Genomic DNA, 17,735 nt, shown 5'->3' with positions numbered 1-17,735 from the left:
TCTCTCTCAACAAGATAAGGACATTTGGCCCTTGGCCCCCCTCAAAAAGACAAAGAAAATGGGATGTGGGGTTGCAAAAGAAGCAGGGGCAGTTTGCATGATGATTGGCTGCAGCTTCTTCACTTGACTCTTACAGATTTTGATACGATTCTTTTCTCTCGTTTCTTACTCCTCTTTACTCAAGTCTTCCTCCCAGTCCTCATTCTTCTGTACTGTCTGTCCCTTCTACTACCTTTATTGTTTACTGTCACTTCCCATTATCATTCTTCCTTAATCCCCCTAATTCTCACTTGCTTGCCTTTCCACAGTTCACTTCTTTCATATGTACAGCAAGACACTCTTATAGTTTCCCTCTTCACACTGTTCTAATATGCGATTTGTATTAAAGTTACAATACGTTCTTATTTGTATTTCTCAATGATTGCTGATACAGTTAGAATCCTAAATTCTGCATCTCACAGTTCTCGTATACTCTCCCTTCTTCCTCTTTCCCACATTCCTTCTTCCTTCTCTGTCTTTATGTTCCATTATCATCTGAATTAGTACTGGTATAGTATTTATGCTTGAATTCTTGGGCAGCTAAATTATTATCTCTCTTGATTACTCTGTGTGTGTTTCATTTCCACTTTTTCTTCAGAGTTTTTTTTATGTAAAGATTGCCAAGATGTTTATAAGAATTCCGTTGTTTTAAACACTATAACTTTATTTTTTATGTAGGTATATATACTAAACTATGCTATATCTGTTAGACAGCTTATTAGTGTACTACTGTAGTATCATTCAGATTTTTTTTTTTTTTTTCCATTGCCTCAATTAGAACATGTACATTTGCCACTGTTTGATTGTCACATATATGATACAGACTTCATTTTAGAATTCCAGAAGAAAGATCTTCATTTTCTTGATTAATATAGCTCATACATTAACATAGTTTGAGGCTTTGTTATTTTTGAGTATGAGAAGATTCATAAATATTTTGTGTAGTGTAATGCTATGGTAGTTTACATTACAGCAGTCATGTTAAAACTTGTAAATTGTTATCTTACAGTTAGGCTTGTTTTTGTTTTTTTCTTTTTTCCCCTTCAGGACCTTACCTCATCCCATCCATAGTTGGGAAAAAGAGGTCTGGATAATGGTGACACTGATATTGAATTTGTTTTGCCTCCTCACAGCAACCTCCACTACCACCACCACCACACGGCCTCGCCCACCCTGGTTTGTGGCCACCCGCCCGCCCCTCCGCATCATTCCCACCCTTGACACTAACATCACCACCACCACATCATCCACACCACCACCCAGCACCACTTCCACAACCACAACCACCACCACAACCACTACCTCCACTACCACAACTGCCACTACCACTACCACCACACCTCCCCCTACCACTGTGCCTCAGAATGTAAGAGGAGAGGATGGAGGGGATGGAGAGGCACAGGCAACTGTAGCAGGAGATGAAGCCAGCAGTCCACCTCCTCCCTTGTCCCCAGCCTCAGCACCCAGCTCAAGCCCACCTCCCAGCAGCAGCCAGGTCCCCACCCAAGCCACCAGTAGCTTCATACCTCCAGCCACTTCTCAGCTGCCAGACCCAGGTGCCACTGTGCCCTGGTGTCCACCCACCTATGGCCGGGGACTCTTTTGGAACTGGACACGCGGCGGGGAGATCGCTGTACAGCCTTGTCCGGGCGGAGCGTCGGGATGGGCACGGAGGCCCTGCCACACTGCCAGCTGGGCAGGTAATGTGGATCTGAGTGAGTGCCGAAGTGTGTGGCTGACAACGCTGGAGACACGGGCTAACTCACAGGACTCACTGTTGGGTGTGGCAGCAGACCTGGCCACGGTGACAGCCAGCAAAGCACTGTATGGAGGTGATCTCATCACCACAGCCCGACTCCTATCTAAGCTGATTACCCAAATGACGCCCCATCTTCATTCATTCCCAGAACCCCGACAACGGCAGGCCATGGTGGTAGAAATGCTGCAAGCAGCCCTGGCCACTGGGTCTGCCTTGCTGGCAGCAGGCTTGACGGGGCCATGGGGGGACCTTGCCACTAGAGAACGTCGTCATGCCATCACAGAGCTTATGATGGCCCTAGAAGAAGCTGCCTTCCTTTTGGCAGATAATTTGCCACCCGGAGCTCAGGCCACCCACCATCGCTCCCATGTGTTGGCCTCAGTGAGAGCAGCTGTAGCAGATGGAACCCCTGTGGATTTTCCATCAATGCAGGACCGGGCACAGGACTGGGTGTTTCCAGACTCATTGAGACTGCCACCTGAAGCTATTCTGGAAAACAGTGCTAATGGCATTACTCGGGTGGTGTTCCTCACCTACCGCCATCTTGAAGATTTGCTGGCACCTGGCTCAGAGCCTTTGGGGCCGAGAGACACCAATGCCAGTCGAGTGGTTAATTCCCGTGTGGTGTCAGCATCTCTTGGACGAGGGCGACACATCCAGTTACCAGAGCCAGTGACACTAACATTCACTCTGCTGCGTCAGGACAACTTAACCCGACCATTGTGTGTGTTCTGGGACTACACCACTGCTGCCTGGAGTGATGAGGGTTGTCGGGTCCTCCACCACAACCTCTCCCATGTCACCTGCCGCTGCCACCACCTCACAAATTTTGCTGTGCTCATGGAGGAGGTGGGTGCAGGGGGCGCTGGTGAGGAGGACCCGCAGGCAGCCCTGCGCATCTTGGCGTATGTTGGGTGTGTGGTGAGCCTGGTGTGTGTGGGTGGTTCACTGCTCGTGTTCTCTGTGTTCCGTGGTTTGGCCTCGCCCCGCACCGCCCTGCACCGCCATGTCTGCTTCTGTCTGGCCGCTGCAGAAACAGTGTTCATTATAGGGGTCTGGCGTACGGATGCACCAGTCCTGTGTGCAGTGGTGGCCGGCTTGCTGCATTACTCAGTTCTTGCTGCCTTTGCTTGGATGTTCATGGAAGGTCAGCCATTAAACTTACCATTGTTGCAACAGCATTTTCCGTTTTTCTTTCTGAAATATAGAATATGAAGTATAAATATTGTACTGTCCAGTAACATTAAACCTAATGCAGTATTGTACTACATGTCCCAAATGAGTCAGCAGCCTTAATAATGTAGTTTGTTAACCTGGTAGAATGCTGGTAAGTAGATTCAACACAGTGCCAGTATACTATATTAATGTAGCTTTGGTAGACATGGGAGGGAAACTTGTGCTTTTCAGTTGTTTTTAATTTACCAAGTATCAGTCAAATCTGACTTTGTTAGAATCTTGTTTTAACATTCAGTTAATGGTGATTAGCCCTAGATTATTACAGTAATATGCAGTATTGCTTATTAATAATTTACCTGATTTAGGTTGAAATACAAGCACTCATTTAAGGCAGTGTCTGCTTAGTATTTAAGTACAGTAATCAATTTCAGTCTTGCGTAAGATTCTGTTAAACCATGTTGTATTAAATATAATTTTAGATGGTTTATTGTAGTACTGTATATTTTATATTGAACTTAGCACCCCATCTATAAGTGGGAATGATGGTCATGATGATGATAATGAAGAATATGGTGACCTGAACAGGCCAGTCTACCAGAGCTCCATATATTCTATTTATCCAAATAACCATGGTGATCCCCCCTATTCCCCCAGGAGTGCACGTGTACATGAGTGTAGCGCGTGCTGTTGAGTGTGAGTCTCTGCGTCTGCGCTGGTGGCACTACACGCTGGCCTATGGTGCCCCTCTCCTGGTGGTGGCGGCAGCAGCAGTGGTTGACCCCTTCAGCTATGGCACAGATTCCTACTGTTGGCTGAGAACTGACAACTACTTTGTTTTCTCACTTGTTGGTCCAGCTCTCTTGTTTCTGGCGGCACATGTGACACTTTTGGCTGCTGCATTCATTTACACCTGTCGACTTTCCCCCGATGACGCCCTGAAAACCAAGGAGATGGCTCGTCTAGACTCCACTAGGTAAGGCTGTGGTTTATATCCTTTATATATAATTCCATCAAATGTTTATCTGTAGTCATTGAAAATTAGGGAACACTTAGCACTTACTGTATATTCTACCTCAAATTTACAGTAGTCTTATGCCCTCTGTTAATATTTCCTCTTTCTCTTAGTGGCCCTGTTACCAATGTAGCTTTTTAACAATAGTGTACTGCTAAAGCCAGTGTAACCCTTTAAAGGAAGGCTTTTCTCCTCAGCTGAATAAGGTCCAGCAGTAACCAGAATAAAATCCTGAAATGCCTCAGCTGTCCTTTAGTGGTTAAACTACTAGTCCATTTCCTACCCACTTGCATTCACAGATGTAGTAAATAAAAGTGCTTGTACAGTAAATTCTTGTTGTCTCCTTTATTGATATTTTTTTTTGCTATTAGGTACACATAAATTACAGCAAATTTGCCTATAAAAACTACACTGCTTATGTATAAAGCTCATTTGCCAGTACAGGTATTTCTAACTTTCAGGACCAGTATTGGCAGTAGATTGGAAAAAGTTGTGGCATTTTAGAACACATCTTGGACTTATAATGAGGATTGCCTATCCATTCTTTGTTTCCCCAGTAATTGCTTTGTTTCATTGTCTACTATCACTAGTTTTCCCCTCTGGATCACTAACTGTACTTTATATTCTTACCATTTTCTCCTCCCTTCCCATTTTTGCGTCCGTAAGACTTATAGCTGTATACTTAAAACTTGAATCAGGATTGAGAAGGTAAATCCCTATTTTTTTGCTGACATTCATGTATCCAGTAACATCTGTGGTACAGTATTTAGTTTAGCATGCATCCCACATTACAGAGAGAAGTCATCAAAAATACAGAAACACCAGACAGGTAGGAGGTAGATGGTTACCACTATCACTTGGAGGTAGTGTTATGGAAGCTGTGTGGGGTCAGAAGCTGACCTTGCACAAAACTCCCAGGTGGAGGACTTAACCACATTTACACAAGAGTCCAGACACAATTACAGTATAATTCCTAGAGGCTGTTAATGGCAACTGGCCCAGAAGAGATAACTTAAAATTCCATCTCAAGGCCATTTGTAAAGGTTGGTGATAGTAAGGGCATATAGCTTACCCATACTACTTATGGATGGCGCCTTGGTGATGTTGGAGCTACTGCATATACAGTACATTTTCACTGTTAATTATCATCAGCAGTTAAAAAGGATATATACAAGTATGCATGTTCAAGGTCTGCAAAAATGTAAATGTATGCACATTATGTCTTTGACATATGCTTTAGAATTTATTATAAAGAATGTGGGATTTTCCCTTCCTCTTTGCAATTGAAGTTTAAAGCATACAGCAAGTATCCTCTCTTTAGTCACCCTGTCTAGTTTCTTTGAACCTAACATTTTGTCTATCCCTTCAATGCAGCGGCGTGTATACCAACGCACTACAGCACCGCCTCTACTCCCGCCTGTAAGCTCTCACCACATGTTATTTCTACCTGTCGCACTTGTTTGTCTGTGTTCGCATCTCTGTCTTTCATAAGTTTATCCTCCTAAGGTTGTCATTATTTAGCTCCTCTTGATTCCTTGTTTTTTGTTCATGGTTTTATCTTATCAGTTGTCTCTCATCACTTGTTGTTTGTCTGTTGTATTTGTTTGTCTGTGTTTGCATATGTGTATCTCATAGCTTCATCCTCTTGAGTTTTTCTTGTTTTTAATCTCCATTTAAAGTATTTCTTATTTGCATATGTCTGTCAATTTTTTTTTTCTTTTTCATCTTAGTACCTCATGACCTGATCCTCTCGAAGTTGCATTTATTTTTCACCACTCATTATGCTGTATGTCTCTGTTGCACTTGTCGTCTGTATGTACCTTGTTTCCACTTCTGTCTCTTAAATTTACCATCCTAAATTTGAGTTATATTAGTATGGATTGGAACAAATAGCAGCACTTATGAAACTGGCTTATTATATAGGGAGTTTATAAGTCCCTTTAGATACCTGGTGGAGTGGCTGGTAGTTTATGTATCGGAATGCGCCGTTGCTCATGCATTACAGTTCAAGTCTTAGAGGTGATCAGAGGTTTGTTTACCATGTGACTCTTACCAGGGGTATAAGTCAGTCTCCTACAAAAAATGCTCTGGATTGCAGCAGCCTAGCTGTGGGTGCCTATGATATGGCTCAAAAAGTGAAGTGTGAGAGGAAGGGGAGAGATTGTACCAGGAGTCTCCATTTTCCTCTGATTCATGCCCCCAAAATATCAAATAAGAAACAATTTTTCCCTAGTCCTTATGTGATACTGGGTTATAATGATGATTATTTCTCATTGCTGCTTTTGTTGTCTGTCATCTCTGTAACTTGCATTTTTGTAACTCATAACTTTTTCTCTTGTGTGACCATCTTTTTTGTGTGTGTTGTACATCTGATCAGCCACCTTTAGTCCTGTCTTTTCAGTTGGGTATTGTACTTCCCAGTTCTATAATTTTCATAACTTCTTTTCTCAGCTATGTATATTTTGACAAGTCCCCATCTTTATGTTTGCAATGCCATCCCTGAATTGTTTGGTAATTTCTGATCCAAGTTTTCCTTTCCAGTTTTACAATCTCATGTTCATGCTCTGTTTTGTTTTACACTGCCCAAGGTCTGTATTATGTTTCGTATGATTTTTTTTTTTTTTTTATCTGATCATTTTATTTATTTAACTTATTATGTTACTCATATCCTCTTCCAACTGTACTTCTCCTTTATTTTCTCTCTTTCTTAATTTTGTACTTTCTTGTTGCAGTTCTCATCCTTCCTCTCACATACTCTCCTCCTCCTGCTTTGCCTTCTGTGTCTGTTTTCTCTCCTTCGTACCTTCCTTTGCACACCACCTCCTCAGTGGAATGTCAAGTGCATCCTTGACTGCAACCCTCTATTCAGCTTTCTGCTTTCTTGCCTTTCATATTTTACCTCCTGGTTGTTTTTCTCTACATGAAGTTACCTTTTTCTTCTTTTCTCTTACCATATTTTATATTTGTCCCGTTGTCAGCATTAATCCCTTCAATCAGATGATGTATTTTTACTTTTTTTTTTTTCCCCCCAAGCACAGCTAAGCTTTTGGCATATTTACAATGAGCTCATCTGCTGTATTTCGGTGTGCAGCTTACAGTGTTGTGATGAAATAGTGTTTTGCTTATATGTCAGTGCATGGTTGCTGTGATTTTTTTTTTTTTTTTAAAGCACATAATATCATAGAATTTAACATTTTTTTTTTTTTTTTAACAGGTATATGGTTTTCACTTAGTGAAATGTATATTCAAGCCTTTAATAGCTCTCCCACTTTTACATATTCTCATTCCTTGTTTCCGAGTCCTCCCTATCCCTACTTGTAGTTGAAAAAAGAAAAGTAAAAGTGATAGTGATGGTGATGATGATGTTGATGTTCATGATATTCCTTGTTTAGGGGATAGCATTATGCTGAAGCTTGGGTGAAACACAGGCAAGTAACTCCAAGACTTAAGCTGCAAGGATTTCTCATGCGATTAGGATCAGGTTTTCAAAGTCATAATTATTTCATTAAGCCATGACGCAAATTAGAGGCCACTGACCCTGGGCATCAAGTCTGATGTGGAGAGACACCGACTGGTACATATACTATACTATTCCCCGCATGGTCAGAACAACTCTGGTAGAGGGGTACTGTATTCCATTTCAGCTAACACCAGATGATTTTATTTAGCTGAGTGAGCCATAGGAGGCTATAAGCTAGAGGTGGACATACTCAAACTAAAATATTGTACAGTCAGGGATGAAAGTTCACCCACTGTAGTATAGTACAGTAGTTGGTTTATTTTCATCTGATGGAACTGAACCTCTTCCATGACTTCAAAAGTAAGTCATGACTAAATGAAAATTGATAAACTATAACTCTGAAGTAAGTATAAGTGTCGTTGGTCACTAGTTAAATAACCTTCCAACTTGAAAGTCTATGTGGTTACCAGTTAAATCAACTTTTCTATTCTGACTACACTTGACCATCAACTGAGCTGAAAGAAGTTAGGGAACTTTGTCAGGTGAAAACAGATTGACTAAAGTAAACTTCATCTGCAATATAGATGCTCCTCATCTTCCTGTCCCATGAAAGAAGGATTGTGAAATATGAGAAAAGGACAGCATCAGCCTGCAGTCCATTGGGTTCACATCCAGATGAGTCTGGGGCCAGAGCAACAAGAACAACAGTGTCATTGACATGTTTATATTAAAAAAAAAAAAAAAAAACTAAAGTATTGCAATCAGTTTATTGTCACTTGGCTCTCACATGGTGTCAGTAGTAATAAAGTATGGGTTTTATTAGAGGGAGAAACAGGAGTGGATCATCGGGAAGCGATTTACTGCTAATACACAGCTGCCCAAGAGCCTCACATTCACCTTGGTAGTATTTGGTAGCATGTAATTTCCATCCTAATGTTTAATATCAATCTCTTAACTTTACCAAGGCAATTTGATCGTACAAAGGTGCTGGATAATTTTACACTTTTCAGTCATTAATTTCTCCTACCTTGTTTTCTGGATTCTGCCTTGCCCCATTCATAGGTGGGAAAAAAAGATCGGGGGGAATAGTAATGGTGACAGTGGTGGTGTTGAAGTAGAATCATTACTGTCAGCTGATTCTTTCATTTGCACTTGTTTATGAGTATTACAGTAATCCCTCAATTATCCAACATAATAGAGCCAAAGATATATCTGGATATGGGCAAAGTTTGGATATGGAGCAATATCCTCACCTGTACTCACACCATACCTACACCCAATCCTATACCTGTACCCAACCTGTATGTACAGCACCCCTCCTAATTTTGGCAGAATTCTCGTATCTTTCAGCTGTATTTAGACATCAAAACACGCATTGGGATATGCAGTATAATTGTAAACACTAAGAATACAATCCATAAACAACAAAAATCCACAAAAACCCTTCCTTTATGCACAGTACCCTTCCTAATTTAGGCAGTGTTCTGCGGTCTTTCAGCTGTTTTTAGACATCAAAACACTTATTGGAATTTGCAGTATAATCGTAAACAGTAAGAAAACAATGCATAAACAATAAAAATCCACAAATACCTCCCCCATATGTGCAGCACCCCTTATAATTGTGGCAGTGTTCTTCAGTCTTTCAGCTATGTGGACATCAAAATACACATTGGAATATCCATTATAGTGCTAGATACTGAGAAAACAATGTATAAACAACAAAAATTTACAAAGAAATCATTGAAGACGACAGTTACACACCAAGTTTCAGAACCCACGTTGTCATTAAGCCCGCCACACACCAAATGACTCACTGAGTGGAAAGTTACTCTGCTAGGCGTATCTGCTTCCTCCTGTTCAAAAAGAAAAACGTTTCCACGGCCAGTTTGCCCATGGAAATTGGTTGTATTAGTTAAATTGTATACTATCATCTTCACTGGTGTTTATACTGTAAGACAAGCTATTAAAAACCACAAAACTGATGAGTAAGAGTACAGAAATGCAGTGAGAAATGAACCTGTTCAAGAGTAAAAATAGCTTCAAATAACTTTCCTACATTGTAGTGCAAAATTTTGCTAGCATCATGCAAGAGCTAAGCATGTCTAGATGCAGAATTTCACACGCTTTCTCATGGTGTTTTCAGAATTTTGATACAACGAATAGTTTTTGAGTAAATCACCAATGACTGAAAAAAGTCTCCCATGGCGATGGAGGGAGGGTGGGAGGCCAGGGTGGGGGGGGGGGGCTGTGGACTTTGACCGAAGAAAATAATTTTGAAAGAGATGATATGGAATATATGGAGTAGATTGGAAGTTGTTGAATGCTGTGAAGAGTATGTACGATGGTGCGAAGGCTGCAGTGCGTGTGGATGGTGAACTAAGTGAATTTTTCTCTTTGAAAGTTGGGTTGAAACAGGGATGTGTCATGTCTCCATGGTTGTTCAATCTGTACATGGATGGGGTAATAAAAGAGATACAAGGTAGGGTAGTGGATGTTGGAGTGGCCCTGGTGAGAAAGGATAGTGTTTGGAAACTCCCTGTACTGTTGTTTGCAGATGATACTGTGTTGTTGAGTGTCAGTAATTGTAGCTCCAGAATAGTTAGATCCATGTTGATATTTCATGTTTTACGTCATACAAACTCTAAAATAGTCTCCTGAAGTTTCTCAAATATCTCATGGAACAACCTTTATATTACATTGGTTGGATATTCACATCATACTGCCATCACCCACTAATTAATGTGTGGTGCAGTGTATCAGTTTCCACCGCCCTTTTAGTGTCTTGTATCAGGGAAGTGGGTGTGTTTTTTGGTGGGTGCATTTTTTTCTGTTAGCAACTTTGCACGCACCAGCCTCATTCAGTGATGACTCTTGGATGTGCATACAGAACTGCCAGCACAGTACAGTTTTGTTGCCTTGAACTCCATGAAGAAGTATGATGAGGTATGGTACAGATACTACAAACAATTACTTATCTATTTTGTTGGCTTGATAAATATTTCATTAGTTTATCACAGTTCTTGATCACGTAAATGTATTCAGTGTTCATCTTTTACCTTTGCATTTTTGTCATTTTCTTGTCAGAGTTAATGTAAATCATACAGTAATGGTTAAATAGCATTCTAATCAATACTTATCATCTGAATGGCAAGCAGTTATTTTGTTTTTACTTTGGTATGATGTTATTCATTTGTATACACATTACGACAGTTTTTATATTAATCATAAACTTTATTTTTAATTAGTTTAATAATTTAACTAGTACTTCCGTTGTACATATGTCATTATCATTATCCTGTACATATTCTTATTTAGCAAACAAAAAATATCAGTACTGGATCATCATTCCTCCATTTTTGAAGAGTACACTATGTATGTTTTGACTACACACATTTCACCATAATTTTCCATGATTCTTAGTACGCATTATTGTATGTTTTATCTTATATGTAATCTTACATTGCATTTATCTTTTATTAGGCAACAGATATCAGTATTATCATTCAGACATTTTAGAAGTGTATGTTTCTTTTCACTCACCACCTTCTGGGCAGTGTCACCTCACTGGGTCCCGCCATAAATCTGTCTTGTCCTGGGCTTGGCTACTCTCTAATTAACTCCTCCATTTGCATAGTAACTGGATAAAAATAACCCATAATTACCGCCTTTAAAACAAGAGTGGTGGTGGCCGGGACTCTCTGCGGTTTGCTGCTGTTTCCCCCAGGCCTTGATCCTCCCTCTCTCCCCTGTCCCACTCATCTCCGTCTTCTTGTTCACATTTCTTCATTTCCTTGTGGTGTTGGGTTGTCATTTCCTTATACTGTAACTCATTTCCATTAAATCATACTCTCTTGTCGTAATCCTTTAATTTCTACTTGCTTCACTGGTTTCATTATCATCTCTTTTTGTATTTTTCCTTGTCATCTTCCCTCATACCCTCATCTATCCCCTGTCCTACTCATCTCTCACTTCTTGTTCTCTCCTCATTTTGTAAAATCCATAAACTGTAGCTCCCTCTCATTCACTTATAGTCATGTCACACTGTGCTGTCTTCCTTTTTTGCAACCTTCATTTCCTCATAGTTTGCTCTCTTTCCTCCCCATAGCTGTCATTCTCATTCCATTTCTTTATATTCTGTTTCTTGTAACTTTTGCTCCTAACCTGGCTTCTTTGATCTTCACTGCTGTCATTCGTATTGAGTTTCTCTTTATTCTCACTTCTCTCCTACTCATTCTGCCTTCATTCCTTTGTTGTTTTCTATACATTACTGGATATAAATTAATTGGGTTTTCACATCATCCCAACCTTTTTTCCCTTATGTCTGTCACCATCTTCCTCTCCCTTTTGCCAGTCCTTTTGCCTCTCCTTCACTCCCTCATTCCACTTCACCCACATCCTTCTCTCCTCTCCTCTTCTCTTTCATGCCATCTTGTTTCTAATTACCCTTCAGCTGTCCTTCTTTCCTTCAAGCCTCTCACTCCCCACCCTCTCTACAGAACCCTTTGCCAGCCCCTCCCTCTTACCTCACTGACTTCCATCCCCCCCCCCTCTCCTCCTTACTCCTTAAATCCCCCTCCTTCCTACCTGCCCCTTACACCCTTTCCCCATTACCTCCAACCCTTCTGTCTCCTTCATACCTTCAGCCCTTCCCTCCTCTGCCTATTCCTTGTATACTGTTTCCTTCTGCCTCTTCTTATTTTACCCTCTTTCCTCAAACTCCCTCCCATTTCTTCTTCTTACCTCAGACACTTTAACCTCTCTCCCTTCACATCAAACCTTTCTCTTCCTCAGCCACTGTACAATAATCTCTCCTCTATTGCTTCCTTCCTCCTTCCTCAAACCTTTCCCACCCCCTCTGTCTTTCTTGCAGCCCTTCCCTTCCTTCCTCCCTCTCTTCTCTTCAGCTCACTTCAGATTTTTCAAACCCTTAGCATCAAACTGCTCACTATTTCTGTATACACCCTTTCCTCCCCCTCAAGCCCTCCACCCCTTCCTCCTACACCATATTTCCTCTCCCCTCCCTCCCTCCCTCCCTCTCTCACTTTCTGTCAGCTCTTTCCTCTCCCTTCCTTCCCTCCATCTCATCTCAAACCTTTCATCCGTTTTCCATCAAATCCTTCTCTACTGCACTTCCTCTTCACTTAAGCATTTTTTTTTTTTCCATATTATTTCACTTACCTTGAACTTGCCTGGCTGATTGACTGGGTTTATTATATCCATTTTGGCCCATTATATCATCGTTTCTGTCAGTCTGCTCTCATTTGCATGGGAAATAAAAAGATAAGAAAAAAGGCTTCAAAAAACTATAATGGAGTTGGTCATTAGTAAATCTGGTTCTGGTCTCTCTCTCTCTCTCTCTCTCTCTCTCTCTCACACACACACACACACACACACACACACACACACACACACACACACACACACACACACACACACACACACACACACACACACACACACACACACACACACACACACACACACACACACACACACACACACACACACACACACACACACACACACACACACACACACACACACACACACAGAATATTACTTTTTACCAGGTAGCATCTGTGGGCAGGTAAGCCATCATTGTGCTGTGTGTGTGTGTCGGGCCGTTTGTCTGCTCTTTGTTCGGGTGAAGCCTCCAGCAACCACAATATAATAAACCCCACCAGCCCCTTCCCCTCTCCGTAAATGGCTGAGACTTGGACCACAATAAGCACCTGCAAGTCCTGGCCAGTCATAATGGGCCTGGCCCTGACTATGATGATGTATTTTGTATTTTATTCTTGTTACTGATTTTATTCTATTAATTAGAAATGGCTTTTTGAACAGGAGAGGTTAGTTATAGTCTTCATTGACTCCATCACTTCTGGAGGTCTGTTCTGAGCTGAATAAAATCATCAGGAGGTAGCAGGATTTTACAAAATACTGTATGTCATCAGACTTTTTTAATGTGTCTGACTCTGGACAAAGGCTTCAGGACCTATCCCCAGGGCATATCCCCAAGGCCCAGTAGTCCTCCTACATCTCCACATGTCACCACTTTGGTGCTAACACTCACCTTCCATATTGAATACATGCTAGGGCTGTCTCATACAGGACTCCCATATTGGTATTAGCGGGGGTGTTTTAAAGACATGTCGGTGGGTCTTCTGATAGATCAGTAAAGTCTACTTTTTATGATATTCAAATCCATAAACTGTTCCCTGCCCCAGCAGGGATTTGAACCAGGTTCCGTTAGGACCGCAGGCCACCTACCTACCAGTTGAGCTACCACCTCCAGTCATTTCTAGTTGTATGGAAAAGTAGTGATATATTGGAACACATGCCTGATATATCAAGGACTGCCTGTACTCTGTTATACATGCCAAAACTTTTTGCCCACCATTGTTGATGTATATGAGGGAGGGGGGGGTGAGTTGGGGGGAGGGGAGTCAAATGGTGGGTGACAGAGTGACTTGGAGGCGTTTTGTCTGCGGCCACCCTTTGCGGGATTAGGGCGTCGGGCTATAGATAGATAGATAGATAGATAGATGTTGATGTGGCTCACCTGGATGTGAACCCAGTGGGCTGCAGGCTGCAACTGCCCTTCTACTGTAGCCCATCATTCTTCTTTCAGAGGATTGGGAGGGAGTAAAGGGACTTTAATAAAACCAGGCAGCAGAACTAGTCATTCACATCAGTGTCACCACATATAGGCATCCTTGTCCAGCACTGTTGCCACTGTAAGTGGCCACATTATACACCTGCAACAATAATTATCTCAGCACAAGTGTTATAATTTTCATTCCAACGATGTGTAGTACATTCAGCTGTAGAGAGAGTTTTTTTTACTGGAGGAGTAAGATATGGCTTACATTAGCCTCATCGCTAGTAAAGATCCTTCCTTAGTTCAATATAATCATCAGGAGATAGCAAAATTTTGTAAATATTCCATTGGGTTGGATGCTTTAAATATTGGTATATTGGTATGAGTCTCAAGGTGTATGAAAAATTTTTTGGGCATTTGGAAAACACTTGAAGTGTAAGAATAACATGTAATAGTTTTTTTTTTTTTTTTCCCCCACTCTCTTGCTAATAAATCTTCAAAAATTGCAGAGAATTTGGCTGTTCAGGCTCCGTTACAGTGTGCAGGGCTGATCTTCCAGTTTCTCACAGTTTTCAGTACCAACAGATTGTATCTCAGGTTTCCTTTCTCCTCTGATTAATGTCTCCAAGGAGATTACAAAGCCTTTTTCTGTATCTCCCCACCTTATGTGAAGATGGAATATTGGACTGGGATGATGATGCCATTGAATCTGCAATTCCGTCATTGCAAGTAAATTACTGTAGGCTAATAAATGGAGAATTACTATATAATTGTGCTCCATTAAAGTTATGAGTGGTAATAATTATAGAAGAGATGATTATTTGAGCAGTCATACATTTCAAGAATGAAGACACTGAGTTACATCACTTCCTGTATTGTAGTGCACACCCATTCACATAAGATTAACTCAGGATGCAATAGGACAGACAGGAAGTCATCAGGACATCAGTTTAACGCTAAATGCCTTTCCCATCACCACCACTTGCCTCGGCTGCAATTAACCTCCCCAACCAATGAGTGGATGGGATGTGGAAATTCTTTTGCGACCAATTACCAGTTTATGTGTTTCCTGTACGCGTCACACCCTAGGGCCTCTGCTGGCTGCCCCTCCTATTTTATGAACACTTGAACGACTTGTAACACTCTTGTGGGAGTCAGATTAGCCAGACTTCCAGTTTTTATTATATGTTCACAATAGTTTAATGTTTCTCTTACCAATGTGCAATGACATAACTTAAGGATGCTTGTTTAGTCTTTTTTTTCTTTCTTTCTTTTTCCCCCTCCATTGCTTATAAATTGCTGAAACTTGGATGCAGTGCTTTGTTACTTAGAGAATATACTATGCACCACACAATTTATTAGTGATGCATAGTAGATGTGAAGGACATTATGTTCATGACCATAATCACATTTATAGTACAAGTATTGCTTTTTGCCATGAAAAATTATGTTATGTTACTGGTTTACCCCACTGTACTTCAGTGTACTGTAGTAGTTTTCAGATGCATCTAGCTCAGATTCTTTTTTTTCTTTTTTTAATGAATATTACTGATGGTGAAGATGATTGGTAAGACAGGTACAGTTCAGTATGTAATGAACGTGTATAGTATTCCGTAGATTACCATCCGCTAATACTGTACAGTACTGTATATATACTGTATTCAGGAAAGCGGAAAAGTAGTGTAATACTCCATGATACTCAATTTTTGTGCATGGAGACTGTGGAGGTGATGTAAGCATGTGTAGCTTCTGTAATTGCCTCATAACCACCGCCACCCAGCACTGCCACTCAGATCCTCCTCCTTTGTATTCATCTTTTTTTATTCTTCCAAGAAGAGAGGGTTATGAGATAATGTTTGCATGGTTGTATGTGGAGTAAATGAGGGTGGAACCACAAGTACTCAGTCAGCATACACTGATACCTCCATCACCACTACCTGTTCATTATACCCACACAAATGCACTGATTATAGCTACCCTCAGGCCAATGGGACCTGCTTGCAACTGCCAAGACCTTGTGTTCATGAGTTCTGCCAGGGTTATAGTGCAATTGGAATATGAATTATGGTACATTAAACAATTTTCAGCCAATAAAAATTCCCTCTACCATCATGTCATGCAGTTTTGAATGAGTGTGTATTCCAAAATATCCTAAATTTTCCCTTATAATTGATATTGTAAACTGTGGGTTACTCACTGATCAGTTTTATAGGTAGTAATGGAATTGTAGTGGAAAATTATTCCATAATTTACTCTGTACCTAAATAGCAAAAAAGACCATCAGTAAAGGCAATGGATGACAAGGAATTGTTGTACATTAGACTTATCCCATTAAAATCCTTTCAAAAAAAAAAATGCTGAGGAAGTTGAACTAAAACATTTCCCATTTTCTTTGTAAAGCTTCATACACCTAGTAAAATAATAGCTCCCAAGATTATTAAATTTATGTACCATGAAGAGGTGCTGGAAGGTGCAAGAAGTACTTTGAGATGGTTTGGCTGTGTGAAGAGAATGGAGACTGGGAGAGTGAGTAGGGGAGTTTGTGTGAGTGAGATGGAGGGCAAAGGGGGAAGGAGAGACCAAAGAATAAGGTGGAACAATGGGTTAAGTAGTACTATGAATATGAGTTATGTGGGTTGTAGGAAGGGCAGCCTGATGGTGAAGGGCATGGTGATATGGGAGAAATTTATTTGTGGTCAACTCCTCTGATATTAAGGTGTCTGTTTATACTCTATAGATAGATATGATAGATTGGTAGGTAGATGAATAGATAGAGTTTTTGTTGTAAACTGAAGACTTGACAGCAAACTGGACTGAAAAAGGGCTTCTTCAAAAAAGGAATTATTGCACTTTACTCTTTTCTGATTCTAATATTTGGTCCTGTCATTGTCTTTGTTATGGATCCTACCTTGCCCCATCTCGAAGGTGGGATACAGGTTTAGGATGGTGATGGCGATGAGGTATTTGATGTGCTGTTATACCTCTTCCGTCCATGTTTCTGGATCCAATCGTACCTCAGCTTTAGATGGGAATAAGGGTTGTGATGATGGTGATGATAATGTATATGTGTTTAATTTCATTTACTCTTCTTTGCCTGTATACCATTGATACTGATAATGTGTTGTTCTTTTTCTGAGTACTATATTTAATCACATATACCCTGCTGTTCCCACCATTGTCCTCTCAATCAAACTAACACCCGTTGCCTCCCCAGAGCATGGCTTCGTGGTGCAGTGATGCTTCTGCTTTTGATGGTGTTGACATGGACACTATGCCTTCTCTTCCTCCACCACCCCACCCTGCCCATTGCTGCATCCTTCTGTGTTCTTAATGCTCTCCACGGCATCTTTATCTTCATCTACTACTGCATCAGGAATCAGAAGGTAAGTAGATATATATGCCTGTTGATTTTTTTTCTTTCTCTTCATTTTTATTACTGGGACATTTTGTTTGCTCTGTATCCTGCCAGAGTTATTCCCCCATGATTGAGTTGCCTAAAACAGATTCACGGTGATAACTAAACTTGCCCTTTGAAGGTGTTATAAGGAACATGGCAAATATCAGTCCCAATTTATCCCTTTGGAGATGCAGAGGTCTGAGGTAAGGCTACCATAGTCAAGTATATTTGAGGGTAGATGACTAGCCTACTCCCCTTACTCATAATAGCTTGTTTTTATAAAATGTGTTA

At 40.8% G+C, this 17,735-nt stretch overlaps 1 protein-coding gene across 1 annotated transcript in view; it reads left to right on the top strand.

Annotated features, from left to right (window-relative positions):
• Positions 1-17,735, top strand: part of LOC145405617 (latrophilin Cirl-like) — a 153,886-nt gene that overhangs the window by 129,539 nt on the left and 6,612 nt on the right. The window contains exons 4-6 of the mRNA XM_080276944.1: positions 1,173-2,945; positions 3,629-3,947; positions 17,262-17,430. Of these exons, the coding sequence (XP_080133070.1) occupies positions 1,173-2,945; positions 3,629-3,947; positions 17,262-17,430 (2,261 nt within the window). The remainder of the gene's footprint in view (positions 1-1,172; positions 2,946-3,628; positions 3,948-17,261; positions 17,431-17,735) is intronic.

The sequence above is a fragment of the Coenobita brevimanus genome, chromosome 67 (genome assembly GCF_032717465.1).
Source record: "Coenobita brevimanus isolate Jiangsu-jjx chromosome 67, ASM3271746v2, whole genome shotgun sequence".
NCBI classification, from domain to species: Eukaryota; Metazoa; Arthropoda; class Malacostraca; order Decapoda; family Coenobitidae; genus Coenobita; species Coenobita brevimanus.
This window is presented reverse-complemented; position numbering and strand designations above follow the sequence as displayed.